General features: G+C 34.1%; 1 protein-coding gene across 13 annotated transcripts in view; it reads left to right on the top strand.

The window, feature by feature from the left end:
* The window catches only part of LOC137634178 (DNA ligase 1-like), a 71,117-nt gene extending 51,881 nt beyond the window's left edge, over positions 1-19,236 (top strand). Inside the window, exons 1-5 of one of the 13 annotated variants that reach the window (XR_011042480.1) lie at positions 4,175-4,191; positions 8,563-8,643; positions 9,081-9,108; positions 11,590-11,639; positions 13,741-19,236. Coding sequence is in view for 5 of the 13 variants with exons in the window: in XM_068366445.1 (XP_068222546.1) it covers positions 8,600-8,643; positions 10,130-11,301; positions 13,741-13,772 (1,248 nt within the window). In the remaining 8 variants the exon portion in view is untranslated. Of the gene's footprint in view, positions 1-4,170; positions 4,192-4,780; positions 4,985-7,226; positions 7,450-8,562; positions 8,644-9,080; positions 9,109-10,129; positions 11,302-11,589; positions 11,640-13,740 lie in introns of those variants that run through there. The other 12 variants (XR_011042481.1, XR_011042479.1, XR_011042478.1 and 9 more) reach the window with 12 other exon arrangements.
* Positions 19,237-20,563: the final 1,327 nt, after the last annotated feature.

Genomic DNA, 20,563 nt, shown 5'->3' on the forward strand with positions numbered 1-20,563 from the left:
AATTATAGTAATAAAAGTTTTGAAATTATTATAGTGACTTAATAAAAAATTTGAAATAATAGGGTGATTAGATAAAAAAAATCGAAATAACTAAAGTGAATAAATAAAAATTGTGAAAAAAAATTATCGGGACTATAAATAGAAATATTGAAAAAAATATTTGAGCCTAAAAAAGAAATTGAAAACATATCGAGACTACATAAAAACTGAAATAATTATGGGGACCATAAATGAAACCATATATGTTATCAGAACATTGAATTTTCATCCTCTTTCTATATCAGCAAGTCCTCGAGAGTGAGGTCGGTGGTGAATGGCCTCACTGGCACCAACGCTTTTCAATATAAAAAAAAAATGTCTGTTCTTAGGAGTGAGGTTGCTACCCCAACCTCATTTTAACCTCAGGATGCAACCTGATTACTGATTACGATTTTTGATTACCGAGAATTGTCGTTAGTAAAAATAGTAATACATTATTATTATTATTATTATTACTATTATTATTATTATTATTATTATTGTTATTATTATTATTATTATTACTATTACTATTATTATTATTAGTAGTAGTAGTAGTAGGAGTAGTACTTGCTAAGCTACAACCTTAGTTGGAAAAGTAAGATGCTATAAAGCCCAGGGGCCCCAACTGGGGAAAATAGCCCAGTGAGGAAAGGGAAACAAGGAAAAATAATATATTTTAAGAACAATGACATTTAAAATAAATATTTCCTATATAATAATAATGTATTATTATTATTGCTGTTGTTGTTTTTATTGTTATCGTTTTTATGGCCCTATTTTCTTGATCAAGGCTTAATTGATATTTAAATTCATTATGTTATTAAATACGGTTCTTAATCAAGGCTAACAATTGTAAACAATTTAGAATTTAAAAACAAAATATTTTAGCTTTAATATAAAAAGATACTTTAGCAAGTTTACAGACGAACAATAGTATCAGGAAAAGACTTAACTTAATAAACTGAAATACTGATGGAAATAGAAAAATAAACATTTTAGAAGACTGCGAATAAAAGTTCAGAGTTGCAGCAAATGTTTTTATGTTGAACTGGCCGACACAAGTCTTTTTATAGTTTATATATGAAATATCTGTTTTGATGTAGTTACTGTTTTTACAATATTTTGTTGTTAATTTTTTTCTCATCGTTTATTTATTTCCTTATTTCCTTTCCTCGCTGGGCTATTTTCCCTATTAGAGTCCTTGGGCTTATAGCATCTTTTTTCCAACTAGGGTTGTAGCTTAGATAATAATAATGATAATGATAATGATAATAATAATGATAATAATAATAACACGTACCTGAAATATTTTGGAAAATATGGAAGTTGTCATAAGCCTTTGATCGCACCCACTTTTTGGCCTTTTAATTTTACTATTTCTTATTCCTTACATTTTACTGTCAAGCCTCTTTACTGCGGGATCCCCCCCCCCCTCTAGTTTGCATACGTGGTGAGTTATACAGGTACAGTAGGCCTAATGTTGCAATGTCCGTGACAAGTGACATATGATGGAATGTCTTGTATGGTGAAATTTCAACGTAAGCAAATTATTACTATTATTATTGCTTTCTAAGCTACAATCCTAGTTGGAAAAGCAAGATGCTATAAGCCCATGGGCCCCAACAGGGAAAATAGCCCAGCGAGGAAATTAAACAAGGAAAAATTAAATATTTTAAGAACAGTAACATTAAAATAAATATTTCGTATATAAACTATAAAAAACATTAACAAAACCAGAGAAATTGGATAGAATAGTGTGCCCGTGTGTACCCTCAAGCAAGAGAACTCTAACCCTAGACAGTGGAAGACCATGGTACAGAGGCTATGGCACTACCCAAGACTAGAGAACAGTGGTTTGATTTTGGAGTAAAGGAATTTGTATGTGCCCTTAGAAGAAGGTATCCCGTAGGGTAGAGTATTACTATCAAACTAGTTTCATTTTTCTCCATTCTAACATATTTCAGTTATGTTTTAACTATTGATCACTACAAAAACTTGTATCGCACTATTGTTTCAAACTCTGCAGTAATACAAAATATCAATTATCTACGTTTATCGTTATCTTTATATTTCAAGAAGTCGTTAATCGTAATGAACAATACCAAGATGAAAATTAAGATTTTTTTATATAATTAAATAAGTTTTTCGCTAACGGTTATACATTTTCACCTTTGAAAAAGTACAAGAAAGGTTAGATGATATGAATACTTGAACTATATTAGTAAAGAAGAATGTTAATTTAAAAGTAAAAATTCATAAACATTTAAAAAACCAACCACACAAGTGCAAATGATAAACAGCAAGGAGATTAAGAAATTATTAAAAAGCCAAGTACTGCTTATTAGATAAAAAAAAAAAGAAATATCTGTCTTTTGAAGATTTTTGCAATACAGAATTATTAGATAAAAACGAAATATAAAAAGACATCTTGCTGAAATATACTGCGATACTCAGAACATAGATAGGCCTACTCGTGAACGTGAGTAAAGGCCAGGAAAGTTATAAACTGACTTAGCTAATCTATGTTACCAGCTGGGGATCAAGAGGACCCCCGACAATAAAATGATAATGATATAGATTATGAGGCATTTATTTTCTTCTTTATATTAAAAAAAAATAAATTAAATACTGAAAAAATGGACCAAGAATTGTGTTATTATTATTATTATTATTATTATTATTATTATTATTATTATTATGAGGCATTTATTTTCTTCTTTAGATTAAAAAAACTAAATTAAATACTGAAAAATGTCCCAAGAATTGTGTATTATTATTATTATTATTATTATTATTATTATTATTATTATTATTATTATTATTATTATTATTATAGATTATGGGGCATTTGTTTTCTTCTTTAGATAAAAAAAAAAAAACAAATTAAATACTGAAAATGTCCCAAGAATTGTATATTATTATTATTATTATTATTATTATTATTATTATTATTATTATTATTACTTTCTGAGCTACAACCCTAGTTGGAAAAGCAGAATGCTATAACCCCAAGGGCTCCAACAGGGAAAATAGCCGAGTGAGGAAAGGAAACAAGGAAAAATGAAATATTTTAAGAACAGCAATAACACTAAAATGAACATTTCCTATATACACTATGTGATAGCGTTGTTATAATTCTACGATTTAATTCTTTTTAATAATCTACAGGAAATATGTAGTTTCCCCAGGACGATTTTTTTTTTATCTTTTTATTAAAAAGTTAAATTACATATTCTTTACAATCACAATATTTACAGTATAAGCACATTTAATTGCATTTTTCTATAAACAAACCCATCTAATTTAACATAAATTTTGGCAGTGATTCGGGACTTGTTCCTCCCAAAAGTTGTGATCGTGGGATGTTTATTGATTTTATTAAGACACTTGTGGTAGTAGGTTGGCCAGGGCACCAGCCGCCTGTTGAGATACTACCGCTAGAGAGTAAGGGGGTCCTTTGACTGGCCAGACACTACCATATTGGATCCTTCTCTCTGGTTACGGTTCTTTCCCTTTGCCTACACAGACACCGAATAGTCTGGCCTATTCTTTACAGATTCTCCTCTGTCCTCATACACCTGACAACACTGAGATTACTAAACAATTCTTCTTCACCCAAGGGGTTAACTACGGCAATGTAATTGTTCAGTGGCTACTTTCCTCTTGGTAAGGGTAGAAGAGACTCTTTAGCTATGGTAAGCAGCTCTTCTAGGAGAAGGACACTCCAAAATCAAACCATTGTTCTCTAGTCTTGGGTAGTGCTATAGCCTCTGTACCATGGCCTTCCACTGTCTTGGGTTAGAGTTCTCTTGCTTGAGGGTACACTCAAGCACACTATTGTATCTAGTTTCTCTTTCTCTTGTTTTGTTGAAGTTTTTATTGTTTATATAGGAAATATTTATTTAAATGTTGTTACTATTCTTAAAATATTTTATTTTTCCTTGTTTCCTTTCCTCACTGAGCTATTTTCCCTGTTGGGGCCCCTGGGCTTATAGCATCCTGCTTTTCCAACTAGGGTTGTAGCTTAGCATTTAATAATAATAATAATAATAATCGTGCGGTCCTTTGGACTGGGCGATGTTGTGTCGATGTTTACAGCTGTTGTTGTGTTTGCCTGCCATTTGATTTGGCTACAATTATTACATATAATACAAAATTAGTCTTCAACGGGTAAAGCTAAGTTGATTGTTATATTGACTACATAATTTTTTTTTTAATATAAGAATAGTTTTCAATGGCTAAAACAACAAATAGTTTGTATTAACCTTGTACATTGATATTTTCTTTTTAAATGATACAAGAATAGTTTCCAGTGGATAAAACAGGAAATAGTTTTATTAACTTTGTACAAGGGCCTTTTCTTTTTAAATAATACAAGGATAGTTTCAATGGATAAAACAGGAAATAGTTTTATTCACTTTTTACATGGATTTTCTTCCTTTTACATAAGAATAGTTTTCAATGGGTATAGCCTAACAGGTAATCGTTTTATATACCTTTTATATGGACAATTTCTTTATTTTGCATTGCTAGGAAACTAGACATTTACGTTCAATGACAGCGTGTGTATTTTGTTGAAGCTTAAATTGTTCGCATGAGTAAGGATCGTTCAAGAAGGCACATATTTCAGCAGTTCTAGCTTATAATGTTTGTAGCCTCATATTTTATGATTTATTACCGTTTTATAAACGTAATCATTCAAATATTAACTGAGTTACATTTGCAACAAGGAAAATTAAATCTTTTAATACAAGTATGTTCATTTCAACGCATTCGAACGCGATGTTTACTATGACTCACTAAAGTTAGAACACTACCAAGTGCCAAGTGCTAAACTTAAATTTAGAATAAACTTACTAACGTGAAGAATAAGAACATTGTCGAAGTTTTATTACACCAGTGTCTTCGTGTTTATCATACAAAGTGTCGTATATGCGGGAATATTTCACCGATAACATGAAAGGTGGGGTAACTAGTTACTTATTTTTGTAAGGTAATTTCAGTTAGGGTGATTTTAATTCAATTTTCAGTCGATATATTTTAGAATTTTTTCTCATGTTGTGACTATTAGATTTTACAAAGTTTCGATCATGTTTGACCAACTGGTAGACTTAGTAATACTATAATACAGTCCTACCACAAGCGAAGACTCTGTAAATATTTACCCTTGCACCGATACCAGTAGTCTTGCCCTAACTTCACTTGTTTAGCCAAAATAACATGCCAAGTCACCTAAACTGACTCTTTTTTTTTTTTGCTTATTGTTTATCAAAGTAGCAATTAAAAGTGCTCAAATGAGGACTTTGGAAGCCTAGACCTCTCACCAAAGGTTAATATTGTACAGTACATCAGTACTAGGTGTTTCTCTGTGTGTACTTGTTGTCTTCAGACTTAATATGACCTGATGATATTCACTAACCAAAAATTTGGTATTTGTTGATAAAATCTCACTGTCAACATTTCTCGCGTTACCGTACTAGTAAACATCAAAACATAACGTACTTTAACCTCACCTAACCTAACCAAAGTTACCATCCTCTTTACTCATTGCACAGTCATATCTTTGAATGGTACCACGGTAATGTATTACTAATCTAGCTTAGGGTTACGTTGTGTACACTATTCAATCTGCACCATTATGGATATTATGATCTATGATTGCATTATTGTATACCAAAAGCCCAGTGAAAAAGGTTACATTTAAAATTAAGGAGGATTTGATGTATAAACTCTTTCATTGATTGAATGATAGGGTTTCACAACTTTAGTTTGCCGATACCCTGTATAAAGTGATCTGACCAGTGCGGTCAGTATGAACGAAGATGATTTGACAAATGGCAGAACTGAAACCTTATGCATTTGAGGAGGATCACCATATACCCTACTAACCAAATTAAACTTATGTACTGACATAAGTCTTTTTGTAGTTTATATGTGACATATATGATTTGGTATTGTTACTGTTTTTAAAATATTTTATTGTTAAATCTTTCTCATATCGTTTATTTATTTCCTTATTTCCTTTCCTCACTGGGCTATTTTTCCCTGTTGGAGCCCTTTGGCTTATAGGATTTTGCTTTTCCAACTAGGGTTGTAGTCTGGCTAGTAATGATAATAATAATAATAATAATAATAATTATAATAATACTAACCTTCAATTTAGCATTAAGTAGGTCAAATATAGTATATGATAGTGCATTCCTATACTGAATATGGTATCTCAAATTAAACTATACATTGCAACATTAACCCAACAATGATAAATAAGGTATTTTGTACTGAAATTACAAGATTAAAGAGAACATTAGAAAATTATGAAGTTGAGGTATTCTGGTACATTTCAACCATTATAGTTACATAACCATAGTTCTGTGGAATGTGAAATGCTGCAAATGTATGATAGTCAACTCCTCAAGTACTCAATCTATTGTAGATTTATTTGGTTAAAGATTTTTTTGACGCAAGTTACCAAAAGTACAATTCTATGTAATCTGGTTTGAAATAAATAGAAATAAGTTAATTTTGTTATGCTATTGATATTTCTTTCACAGTTGAGAAAAGGCTAAACTATTTTTGGGTCATGGGTAAGGATCCAGAGTCTCTCTCTCTCTCTCTCTCTCTCTCTCTCTCTCTCTCTCTCTCACACAGAGATTACAGAAATATGTAATACAGTACATCACTGGAATTTGGGTTGGCTTACTTTAATAGAGTCATCTGTTGGTAAGATTTTACTAACAAATCAAGTTGTCAAAATTCATAATATGAAATGAGCTGCTGTCATTTCATTTGAACTCCTTTGGTTGAAACCCGGAGCTACGTTATTTTTTTATATGTGAAAAAACAATTGGTAATAAAACTCTCTCACTCACTCTCTCTCTCTCTCTCTCTCTCTCTCTCTCTCTCTCTCTCTCTCTCTCTCTCTCTCTCTCTCTCTCTCTCTCTCTCGTGCCGTACCCATGCAGTGTGTGATTAAGCATCGGATTGATCAATATTGCAGGCTCAGAGTCAGGGGGGAAGTCTGAGCTTGCTGTCTTTGTTTCTCAACACAAAAAAGTAGGCAGGGGATGAGAGGGTTGGACTCTGAGGGGAGGGAGACTGAAGTGTGTGTGTGTGTGTGTGTGTGTGTGTGAGGGGTAGCTACGAGAAGGGGTGGCAAGGGAAGAGAAGGAAGAGGAGGAGGAGGAGGAGGAGAGCATTAAGCAGGGGAGACTGATGCTTTCTATTGTCAACCCCACTTGTGGGTCTTTCATTTGAGCTGTGGTTGTGAAAAGGAGGGAAGAGCAAACTGTACCCTCGCCTTTGATGCCACTGCGCTTGTGTTGTTATTATCATCTTATTCATTAGTTCTTTTTCATGTTCTGCATTTGTTCATTAGCAGATACCCCTTTTTCTCTCGGGTTACTCTCTCTCGGGATTAATAGTGATAAGGTACTAACTTGTTTTTCTTCAGTGTAACAGAAATAGCACATAAATTTCGTATTGATTTTACGTTTGCAGTAGCCATTGAAGTGTAATGTGTTTCCTTTTGAAGTTGTATAAAGGTTCAGTGAATTTCATTACACAATTTGTGTGACTAGGACACTGTACTTATGATGTATAAACGTCAACTGATAACGCGTTTGGTGACAGGGCTTTGAACATCCATGATGTGTTTTCATGATGTGATTTAGAACTAAATGACTGGCCATAAAAAAAAAGTGTCATTTATTTTTTTCAAGTGATTAAGAAATTAGATTAAACAGTTAATTTCTAGCAGTTATTCATCCTTTCATACTTTGATTTATCATCTCTTGTATGTACAGTAAATAGTTTGGGATCTTCCATATATATTTTGTGGTGTTTACATTTCCAGAGGTAGATAGCATAGTAGTTTTATCATTATGCTAATGTTGTGCATGGTACGCTAAGAATTTAACGTGTTATAATGATAATTTTACCGTTTTAGAAGTTGTATTTGAAGGTTTTTATATCAATAGATTTTCCATTTAAGATTTTGTGACTTTTATTTCAATACTAAATAAATGGACAAAGTGATTTTAATAAAGTTAACTGTTGTTGGTGTCAAGGATGATGTCAATTTTATGATCATTCATGGTACATCGTTGAATTTTCATGTTAGTTTCATGATATTAGCTATTAAGCTTGATAATTAAATAAAAATAATTAAAGTATAATTACTTTGAATAGAATATATCTTTTGCATTTTTTATACTTGAATTTACATATGGACTTCTGGTTTGTTAATTCTCAATCTTTTACAGTATCTAGTAATTGATATGTAAGAAGCTGATGCATTTTTAATTTTCACTAGTAATTGTCATATGGAACATTTGTAAAGAACAATATTTAGTCCTAAAAAGACTTGAAACATGACCTTTCATTTTTTGCCGAGCATAATCTTGATTTTAGTCCCATATATCACAAAGTAACAAAAGGCCAATAAACCCTTATCGACAGGTTGTCAGTTTGAAATTTCATCCTGTATAAAGTATCTTTATCCTGTGAAGCTGCAGCATTGACAAAATTACTTTCCTTTTGCAGGTGCATTAAATCCATTCACTCTGACATATGAACATACATGGATGACCTGGTCGTTGAGAAGCTGGGCAAGGCCGTCAATGGGTAAGCTTGGAAAATTCTGTTTGCTGTTTTATAGAATTTACATGCAATTATCATTTTTATTATGTTGAGTTAATGAGAAGATAGTACTGTTACTAGGGAAATCTAAATTAGTTTGAAGATATAGTAAATCCTTTTTAAATCAGGGTAGATGTGTCATTCATTGCTAGGTACAGTGCTATGTTAGTACTGTTTAGTATTTTCAAAATCTCTTGAGTAAAGTACAGTACTTTTCAAGTAAGGCCTCAGGGTGTTGCTGTGGCAATGTAGGCAAACTTTCACTTCCATTTGTTTTGATTAGTGCCATGAAATGATAAAACGCTGTCAGGGTGTTTCACATCAAATAGCCTATATTAAGACAATTTTTAGAGTATGGCAGTGTTAGTTCATTTTTTTTTGCATCATTTATCTGACTGACTTGTTCTTCTTCAATGCCAAAGGAACAGATTGCAAGATTGCAAGATACTGGTATGTAATTGGATATGAGTGAGAAAAGCTGAGTTGATCAGTTTCTGTGACTTTAATAATTTTTTTGTTTTTATCTTTTATTTTTTTTTGCACCATGGAAGGGAATTTCTTTGTCTTTCCCAATATTTTTGTGCCTGGGTCAACCATTTTAAACAAATTATCTTAACTTCAATACAGAGAACTATTTTCTAAAAGACAGTGAAATATTCTCAACATGTTGCAAAAGCAGAAATTAGAAATGGTTAAGCCAGTGCTATTTATTTTACCATATTTGGCCAGATGTTTTGACTGCTCTGTTTACTGACATTTGATGCACGGTGTGTTTTATGCAATCGGGTTTGTAGCTTCTTTGGCTCATATATGTTTTTGGATTCCACTAATAACTTAACATATTTTTCTCTGGTTTACCTTAGCCTAAATATTTTAAATTTCGTACCTTTGAGCATCGCTGTATGGAGTTCTGATGGCATACCAAAATTTATTCCTAGGGGATGGGTCAGGATTTGTCACAAAATTTCATATTTTCCATTTCCATTTTATATTTATTACTTTTATTATTGTCAGTTGGATTGCTTTTTTCCAATCAATATTAATGTTTAATCTTGCTTTGAATTTGTCATGTTTATTATTACCTCTTATTTCAATGTACTTTGCAAGGGTTTAGGAATGGAGATATTTTCCATTGTAGGCACAAGCTTGTGATAATAAGCTTAGCATCATGACATTTTCCATGTTTACACAATCTTTGGTACTTTGCACTATTTGTATATAATTCACTCCTCTCTGCACTGAACAACCCTGCGTGTATTGGTGAGTACGGAGTGGATGAAGAAGGTGATGATGATGATGATGAGATTTCAATCTTATCCTAGTTGGGTTTCTGTGGGATTTAATAATTAAAAAAAAATTCATATGCATAATAGGCTGGGGATACAGTTGATGATAGAGAGCTGGTGAGTATATTAACTGAAGGGAGACTGATGTGTGCAGTGGTTGTTAGTTGTTATTCTGGCTGTTCCAGTGGGGAGAATGGGACGAGTGGTGCCCCATCACAGACGGACCTGCTCAAGCTGCTGGCAAGCGGCAGTGCTGGGGGACTTGGGGGGGCTCTCGGGGGTCTTGGGGGAGGCTTGGGGGGACTTGCAGCTGCTGCACAGGCAAGACAGAATGGCAACCTGATGAGGTCATACGAAGCGTTACTACAGGGCCCATCTGCAGGACGGATGGCACCCCAAGCAGTAACTCTTCCTGGACCTACAAGACGACGAAAGAAGAAGAGGCGTAGGCAACCGGACATGCCTAAAAAGGCGTGCACACCTTTCATGCATTTTTGTGCTTATTTCAAACGTAAGCTTATGGAGGAAGGCAAGGAGTTTCCCCAGTTCGCAGACTTTGGTAAACGTGCTGGGGAGTTATGGAGAAACATGGGTGATGTTGAGAAGCAGAAGTTTGTTGAGCTTTCTGAACAGGACCGCCAAAGATATATTAAAGATATGAAAGAGTACGAAGAAAGAAAGCTGGCAGAAAAGGAACGTGAACGTGAGCTTCAGCAGCAGAGAGAAAAAGAATTGCAAGTGCTCAGAGAAAAAGAACTGGAAAAGTTACAGAAACAACAACGAGAACAGCTAGAGCACCAGCAGAAGCAGATGGAACATCACCAAAAGCAACAACAGCAAAATCCAAATGCAGGTATAATGAATATGTTGAATCCTTTAAGCCCTTTGAATCCATTAATGATAGCTGCAATGAACCAGACTCTAATGCAGACCATGTTAACGAACCCTGACCTCATGAAAACAGTTTACTCTGAAGCGGCTAGAAATTACTATGTAGAAACACTGAAGAATATTTATCAGAATATGGGGTCATCACAACACAATGGTAACAGTGTTCCGGTCAGCAGCAGCGGTCACGTAGTGTTATCTGATCATCAGAATCACTTGTCATCAAGTCCTCTTGCTGCAATGGGTATGAATTTGAACTTACTGTCCTTGTTAAATTCTGGTCAGTTATCGGCTGTGCCCACTTCCACCGCCTCTTCAACTGGGAGTTCCCCCCAAGCCAAGAACCCTTCGTCCCATAAGATAGCCCCCTCACCTCTCCTAGGCAGCTCCAACAGCCTAGCCGCAGCTGCTCTGGACCTCTCTGCAGCAAGGCCAAGTGAGGGCAAGGGTGCCTATAGTAGCGATGAAGGTAACATTTTTTTTCTGATTAATGCCAAGAGAACAGCATGGGGTTCTCACTGGAAAATTGCATGATGATTGGTGATGGTGGTAATAGTGGCAGTTGGCAGCAGCATGGTGCCTTAGCAGTCAAGATTTGATTAAGGACTGTAGATTCCTGACCTGTCCCTTGATTATTTTTATGTGCATGTTTCTGCTCATATTTTGTGTATTAGTTACCTTTTTATGTAAATAATTGCATGCTTTTCTTTATTTTGTTTAGCTCTGCCATCATTCATTAATTTCTTTTCTTTTTCAGAAAACTACTAGATACATAAAAAACAAGGCTGTGTAGTAGATTTCACAAAGGTAATTATCGTGGACGTTTAGCACAAAAAAGAAAATTTATAAATGAAAGCCAATAGCATAGCAATTAAGCAAGCTGTTCATCCCATAAATCAGTGGCATGCTATTGACAGATGGATGTTGCAAATAATGCAAGATATATAAACATTGTTATACAGAAGCCTATGTGACTTGTTTTCTGTACTGCTTCCTGTGTTTAGTCACCATAGTACAGTAATTGTAAAAAGGGGCACACAATTATGGTGGTGGGTTTTGAAAGGTTGGGCATGGATTTATTCTGTATCAGCGTTAAGTTTTATTTATTTCTGTTGGCAAAAGTAAAGAGAAACATATGAAATTTAGCATCTAATTCTTATTGTCTAGTTCACCGTTAAAGGTCACAATTATCTCATAACTATTATTAATCGAGAGGCTATGATAGGGTTATGCTGTACAGTATAGTAATTGTTTAGAAATTATAGTAAAGTAATTTTTCATTCAAAGTACAGAGTTTGAAGAATTTATAATAACTAGGAATATGTACTAAGTTTATTTGGTATAACAGCTGAATTTTAATGTTGCACTTCAAGCTGAAATTTTATAAAAAGTAGAACACTCAGGAATCTTTCCATGAAAATAGAATTTTATGTAATCAGCTCTTCCAATATTTAACTGTAACTTCTATTTCAAGCATCTTGAAATGCCCGATATGCATTCTGTGGTCAACAGTACAATATGTTTGAAGGGTAGAACTTATTCTTTTTAGAAATGAATAAATATTAGCCCAGGTATCATGCAAATACCATGATGTTTATGTGAAAGCATGCATATCTCATGACACAGCTAGATATTAGTATGTACAGGGCTTTAGAAAATACACATATGTGGATTTACTGCTATTATCAGTCAAGTATTGCAAGTATCTATGCTAATAATTCTAGATTAGATTTCAGACAATAGGTAGAAGACCCAAACTGATGTTATAATAGATTTTATCCTTTTGTCACAATTTTCAGTGGAATTGAAGACAAATATTTGAGTGAAAGTTAGTACTGAACCACAAAGTTTTAGTTTTCTGATTTTCGATTTGCAGTTGAGGAAAATGCTTGGACTGGCAAGTGAATGACTGGAGTTTTTTTAGTCATTCATTTGTTCACTGGAAGTCATTTACTATGAATGGAAAATCAGAGAAATCAGATTTCCAAGTAGTTTTTAAATAATTATACATATTTAACTTATTGTTATAGTGTTTATGTACTGTACATACAAAAGGAATTAAACTCCTTTTATAGGCAAGGTAGACATACATACATGCGTGTGTGTATGTACCCTCTGTATATATTAGATCATACTACTTCTCTGGTTAGGGGAGGTATTTTATGAGAGAACTTCATATTATCAGGACTAACATGCTGTTTAGAAGTCAGTTTAACAATTTTTTCTTGAGAAATATCTATTATTAGACTTCTCAGGAGTGCTTCACTATGCAAAAGCAATTTCATCACTAATTTTTTAATGTAAATACATGATATACTACATTGTAAGAAATATTTAAACTTGTAAATAATTTTAAAATTTCTTTCCCAGTTAGGTTTATAAAAAACAAGATGAGAAGGGTCAATAGTAACTAGTGTAATTTTTTTTCCTTTTATTGCATTTTTTGGTGGATGAATTTCAATTTAAAAAACAGATCTTGAGTAAGGACAGCATTAATTGAATTTTTTGGACAATCCATCATGTTAAGATATTTATTTATCTTAGTTTTTTTACTGCTTCATTTCAGGAAGCTGTTCATGATCTAATATCCGAGTTTGAGTTGATAATTGTCTGGTATACTTTGAGTTTTTATTTTGCGATTTATTATAAATTGGTTACTTATAATTAAGTGTAATATTAGTAATCTGGTACTTGTTCTCAATTCATACTTGCAGTATAGAAATAATTAGGTTGTGATTTCAGGTTATTTAGTTGAAGCCCTGTTATGATTGGTGGAAGTATAGTTTTTGAAGCCAGAAGAACAATTTATCAAAATTATTTACAATTCATGATTGAGTGTATCATTATATTTCAGTTCTGTCTGTAATTGTTTTATATATTCTAATGTGATATTAATTTTCCATTTCAGAGGTAACCAAGGAAACCGAATGTGAAATTTGAGACACAACAAACCCAAAGTAGCTAAAGTTCCTATCTCCAGTCATTACTTCCCAAATACCATTCAAGCTGCACTTTATAAAACACAAGTAAACACAACCAAGAGACCTATACTTTGCCTATATGAGTGTAGTTTGTAATGTGCAAATCTTAGAGTGAGTTAGCTTCTGTAGAACGTCTGTGTTGTTCAGTATACTAAAAAAAAAAGATAAAAGTACAATTGCCTTTGAAAGCCACGTAAAGTATTATGCATGCAATTGAATTTTCATATTGAAAGAAACTCCCAAGTGTGACGGGACTGAATATTATTGTGAATTGGCCTGGCTGTGATGAAATGATGCTTGTGGAGAATCTGTTTATTCTTCCAGCAAGTTTGTAGGAGGAGGAGGACAATTCTACGCTGCACACACATACGTACTGAGATTAGCTTTAGAAATATAGTAAACTTTATTGAACCTTTGTGAGTGATTTTTTCACTGGAAAGTGCAGTGGTTGTTATTCTTTGACAGTGTAGAAAAGAGCAGTTACTTGGTTTCAACCATGGATAACACAGATGTTGCGTCAAATTTCAATTTGCAAGAATTTGCTAGTATCAATGAAAATCTTACCATCTATTACCAAATTTTGAACCTAACTGGAAGTGTTTACATCTGGGTAGGGACTGAGCAAGGCAATTTAACAGGCCTTGTAGCAGCCCTAGGTTCCCGCATTGGTACTCCAGCAACATCAACACTTCTAGGACCACAAGGTGCACAGAGTCATGAAGCATCCCAGCTTGCACAAAAACTTCAAGCACGCTGCAAGCGGCAAATACTATTGAGCATCAACTTGCCAACTGATGATCTTTTACCTCACATAGAACAACGCCTACTTGAGGAACTCTGTGTTGCATGAAGGCCAAGGCTCCCCTAAGATATGCCAGTAGATTTTCTTGTTTGTTTTATATCCAGTCACATAATTGTTACTTTTAATAATAGTTATTGTGCCTGTCAACTGAAGAGGTCATTCTTAGATAAAATATATTTAAATTATGACATTGGAATCATCATCTTATCACTCATTAGGTGAAGCACTCAAATTTATATTTATATTACAACATAATGATGTACAATATTGTAGAGAAATATGTATTACATGCTTTATAGTGTCTTCCTTCTACTGAAAAGGGGCTGTGAGTCTTGGCCTTTATGCCTGTGGTTAAATTGAAATATTCTTGTATGTTCGTGGTTGATTGAAACATTGACAAGGAAGGGTAATAGCAGCCATGAAAGCAAAACTTTAAGAATATATATTTGTTGGTACATTTGAAGATACTTTTCATATTCAGAATGCTACTTTTTACCTGTCAGATTAAAATATTGATGTTACATTTGCAAAGTCATTCCTACTTGACTCATGTTTTTTTTAGGTTTGACATGATTGTGACATAATTATGATAACTAGAATATCCATTTAACACACTTCCTTGCTGCAAGGCAAGTTTTTTCATACAGTGCATGAGTGTGTTTGCAGACTGGATGTATTTCCAGAATTGGCCCACAGTATTGTTAAAATATCAAAGATAAAGCTAAAGTTCTTGATAGATAAATAACAAATCCATTTTGCCTATATATTTTTTGAAGTTACACAAGTGGGTGAACCTTGCTTTTTATAGATAAGGACTTTGCCAATTACTTTATTTCAAGATCTGTTTTCAAAAGAAGTAGAAAATTTAATTTCTGTTTATGTTTTTCAAGAACTGAATATGAAAGTTTTTTCTGAAGTATTGACACTTAAAATTATTATAGCTTCTTGATTATTGAGGCTGTTTCTTTTCCTTAAGAGCTGTGTTGTTTTTAGCCAGATTTTCATTGCCAGTGAATAGATAAAATGTCTGCTGCATTCACTAGTGTCAAAAGAAGCAGTTCAGTGCACTAAACCAGAGAGAGAGAAACTGCTCACTTTTCAATCGGATTGACCTTGTATGCACTGGCTAGCCTACTTTTAATATACCATTCAATAAGATATATTGACATGTGTTCAGCAGTATTTTTGCCATGAAACAGCTCTCTCTCTCTCTTTTATATGATTGAGGATGTTTCACTGCATTGCCTTCACTGCATGTAGCTTTCTAAGGTGTTCTTCGTAGATGAAGAAACTTGATGATTGCACAACTGTTAAAATATAAATGAAAAAGTCCACAAAGTTTTTGGTGGTGCATACAAGTGATAAATGAAGGTATGATATTCCAGTGTACTATATCAGGGTAGATATTAAGTTCCTCTTTATTTTTACAAGTGCTTTTTTTGTAATCCTTTACTGTATAGAGGTATTTCCTTTTTTATTTTTAGAAGTTTGTATATTTGTCCTATGCAATAGGTGGAATTTAACCAGCAGTCTTTGCTTCCCGATTTTGTAGTTACTACCTCACAGGTGATAGATTAATTAAAAAGACATTCCCTGTAGCCCGTGACTCGTTAGGCAGCTCAGGAAACACAGGGGGAAGCTGCTGGAAGAGCAATGCCATATCCTTATCTCCAAGTATGATTCTCTTAACAGTTGCTCTTCGGTGTGATTCAACCAAGAGGTCTTCGTTATTGTCTCCTTGAGAATGTGTGAGTGACAATCGTGATTTAAGTAATTATTGTACTTCAGGTTGATTTCCACTTTGTATGACTTCAGTAAGAAAAAAATTACCTATCTACATATTGATATCAAATTGAAATGTTGAAGTGTCAATGCATGCTTAGACACTGTTGTACTTATATTGAAGTATTTTATTTATTCTATATATATTCTACTTATATGTATACAGTATTATTTCATTGTCTTACAAAGGTAATTTGTGTTGTCATAGAACAATAATGGAACTTTTGGATGGAAATGTTGAAAAGGGCTTTGCTTGGCCAGCAGCTTCTGCCATCCATCGTAACTCTCATTATCAGATCTCCTCTGCCATATGTAAAGCCCCCCATGCCACCTCGCAGCTTTTAGACAGTCCGTGCTGGTGTGGTTGTCCGGAGATTACTGCATGACATTCAATATGTTCAAAACTTTGCAAGATTAGATTTCGCATCTTTATATAGAGTAAAAAAGAAAAATATACATAAGGTTGTTGATACTACTGTATAATTATTGCAATGTCATGCTGTGTCTACAATTTGTGCCATGTTAAGGTTTGTAAAAGACCTTGGGGTGTGATATTGAAAAATGATGTGCCTGGAGGCCAATCATAAGGGAAAGCATTTGTCTTAATTTCAATAATTGAGGAAATTTTCATTTTTAGTAATGTCTTAACTGACCAATTGGTTTTTCTGCAGTAAATGATAAAGCCGGGTCTTTTAGTGATCCGATTTTCACGTAAATTTTGTGATTGGCCTCCAATCCCAGCACTGTCTGTCTACATGGGATGTCTTGGTGCTCCTTGAAAAAAGCATTTTAATTGTCTGAGAAATTTTTTGTATGTGGATTTGGCAAACAGGTGCACGCAAGATGTCTTTCCCCAAGCTTAACAGTGTAGTCCTGATAATGCCTCAGGGTAGAGGGTTCGCTCCCCGGTTTTGTGGGTCCTATGTTGAGGCCTCCTTTGACTCACGCACAAGTGATAGTTAGTCTAGTTTATTTGGGTACTAAATATTTATACTAACATTTTTTTATAGAAACATTTTATATCAAGCAGTAGTTGTTGTATGCAGTTATACAGTACTTTGCTTGGGATTGGCTACACCCACCCACATCATGAAGATGTAGTAGAGGTTGTAGCACTTATTAAGACAATCAATATTTTTTTCCCTTAGGTTTTATCAATTAAAAAGAATTTGTGGTTAAAGTGTGATAGGGAAATATTAAATCATTTAATTTCTAGTGAATGTGCGAGATGCTCTAGGAAGGCCTAGGTAGCCAAGAGCTGCTGAGAAGTCGTGATAGTGTTGATATGCTAGTCTGACGGCGGGGAGCGTAGCCTCCGTCCCAAACACCCACCCTTCTACCTCCTGACCCGTGTTAATGCCCCATCAGTCACTCCTGCCTGCAGATACACTGCTCAAGATCCTAAACAGTCTCTTAGGAGCTGGTATTGAAGCCTACTTCTTTGTGATGGGAGCAGATGTACATTGCAGTGCTGTGAGCACTCTGAATCTGCATGCAGTACAATGAGAGTATTTGTTCTGCTGTGTATGTAGAGGATGAGACCAAACCATTCCTACCAGAGCCCAGTCCCAGCAAGGGCTGGTGCAGCCATGTCGCAACCCAAGTTCCTCGCCTAAACAGGTTCCTCTCCCCCTCTAGCACATCCCCTCCCCTTGAGCTCCATCTGTATATTATAGTATTTTTATTTTGCAGACCCTCTCCTCAGCCTTTTGTATGATAAGCAGGTGATGCCAGATTACAGTCAGTGATTAGACAAGTACTGTGGAATTACTGGTAATGCTCTTTCTGTATCTCCCTCCCTCCATCTTTCATAACTTGAAATTTATGCACATATAATCAGTTTCTGCTTTAATTTCTTGTAATTTATAAAAACAGTAATTCCATGGTTAACTTTTGTCTAAATTGTCTAATGATAGTTTAGACAGTTGTCTGTGTGAATGCATGAATGGTATACACATTATTTTCATAATGGCTTACACTAAATTCTGTTAAGGTTATACATAGCCAAGTATTATACATTCCTTTACTTATAGACAAAAAGTAAAGTGCAAAAATTATTCAGTCTTTGAGACTCTTAAGAGATATTAAACTCTTTGCTATGCACAAGTTAACCTTGCACATTGGAGCATTTGGCACAAACTGTCGAGGTTGGAGAGTTGTCTCCTGTGATAGGCATTTGTTTTCTCAACTAATGTACTCGCATGTGCGTGCCATGGAAACTCACTTGGTGAGGCAAAGCCTTGGCTGTGGTCGTGAGTTGTCAGCTGGGACCTGAAGTGTCGCGTTCTTGAAGTTGGTTAACGACTACATTTACTTATAAATGATATTGAAAACACTTGTGTGAATAATAAGCATTTCCAACCAACTAAGACACAAGGTCCCAAGCTTCTCACACCAGAGGGGCCCCTAGCACATGTGCCCAAGGGCCCACCCATTATGCAAATGTATTTTAAATTAAGCAAAGCAATATTATGATTTTTTTATTGCTGTTATTGGGGAAAATGGTTATCTTGTGAATTTTGACTAAAAAAAAAAAGATAGTAATCATTTTGTACATGGTAACAGATGACTTTAGATGCTGAAATTATTCACTAGGAAATTCTGTGCTATTTTTAGAGAGTCTCTAGTTTGTGTACTTTGTTATATATCTGGATGATGTAGTCTTGTATGAGATATATGAAGAGGTAGGGATTAACTTCAAAGTGTCGTGATTATATTTAGTATAGGAGGAACATGGTAGGGAATAGACAGTACAGTATAGTCAGTGCTGAACTGATATATATGCAACGTGTAGTTTGAAATACTCAAAAAAAAATTAAAATAAAAGATGAGATCAGAATATTTGGTTTTTCATTACTGTCCTTGAGTTAAATGCTAATTTACGGTAAGTATTTCTAGAAAAGATGTTTGTCAACTTGAATGGTTTGAATAAGTTACCTTAATAATTATTCCCATAAGAAATTGATTGTTTTATTCCAGGACTCCAGTCACTGTACTTCAGCTTGCCGGATTCCTGTTTTCGGAATGATCTACTATGCATAAGCAACTCTGCACAGTGTTATTTGGATATCAAATTACTTTACAGTACCATCTGAAAATTATCTTTATGCTCTGGTTCATTTAATGAGGGATATTCGCTCCAGGAGTTAGAATTCTGGTACCTTAAGGTAAATTCTCTGGGAATATCACCGTAGTCAAATATACCCAAGGAAGCTACCCTATAAGAACTTCCATCAGGACGACATGGCTATCACCCAAAAATAGATTTTTCGCTTCGCTCAAAATCCGTTTTATGCTGCCTGGAAGTTTAGAATTGTTCGTCATTACTCCCTCTTGTTTATGCACTTTTAGGCCCTTATATGGATAAAGTTATGCTGTTCCCCATCAGCTATTTATAGAACATTTTCAATGTCATCCATAATGCCTGAACTTTAAGTGTTAGTATACATTTCTTGTCAGACATACTACATTCAATGGCATTTAGTGTTCCAGTTAGTGTTATTTTATATATAGTATGTAGCTTGAGAAAGGCTGCAAGTTTACCTTTATTTTTCTAACATAGGTATCCAGTCATTTATATCAATTGAAAATTTTTCCTCGTATTGGAAAATGACAAATAATCTAATTTCATGTAGATAACTAAATGCTGTATTTTTTTTTTTTTTACAATTATATTAAATCTTTAGTGGTGGGCACCTTGAAATACATTAAGGAGTCTCATTACAATTTCATGAAAGATAAAGAAATACGTGCTAGGATACAAGTGGCTTTTAATCTTCAGGTGTAAATTTTGTGACCTTTTAAAGTGAAAATTGTAGTAAGAAGGAAGCGTGAGAATTAAATTTCTGTTAAAAGATGGTAAAGGTAAAGAAATTGACAAAAGAAATAATGCTATGAGAAACAACTTGAAGAAAATCCCAGTTGTTCTTCAACACTGAATGGCAAGTGTTTTACCTCTGTGGTCTAGTTAAACAATTATGGTATTGATACTGCCAGGGACACCATTTTTCAGGTTTACAGTTTAGGATATGAAAAGATAATACTTGATGTTTGAGACATTCAAGCAATGGGGCAGTTTTCCTCTTGAGTAATGTAACAAAAGACGTGTATTATAGTAACATCACCAGTGCACATGCGAAATCTTACAAGCAATGCTTTGTTTTCAG

This window comes from Palaemon carinicauda, chromosome 44 (assembly GCF_036898095.1).
Source record: "Palaemon carinicauda isolate YSFRI2023 chromosome 44, ASM3689809v2, whole genome shotgun sequence".
Taxonomy (NCBI): Eukaryota; Metazoa; Arthropoda; class Malacostraca; order Decapoda; family Palaemonidae; genus Palaemon; species Palaemon carinicauda.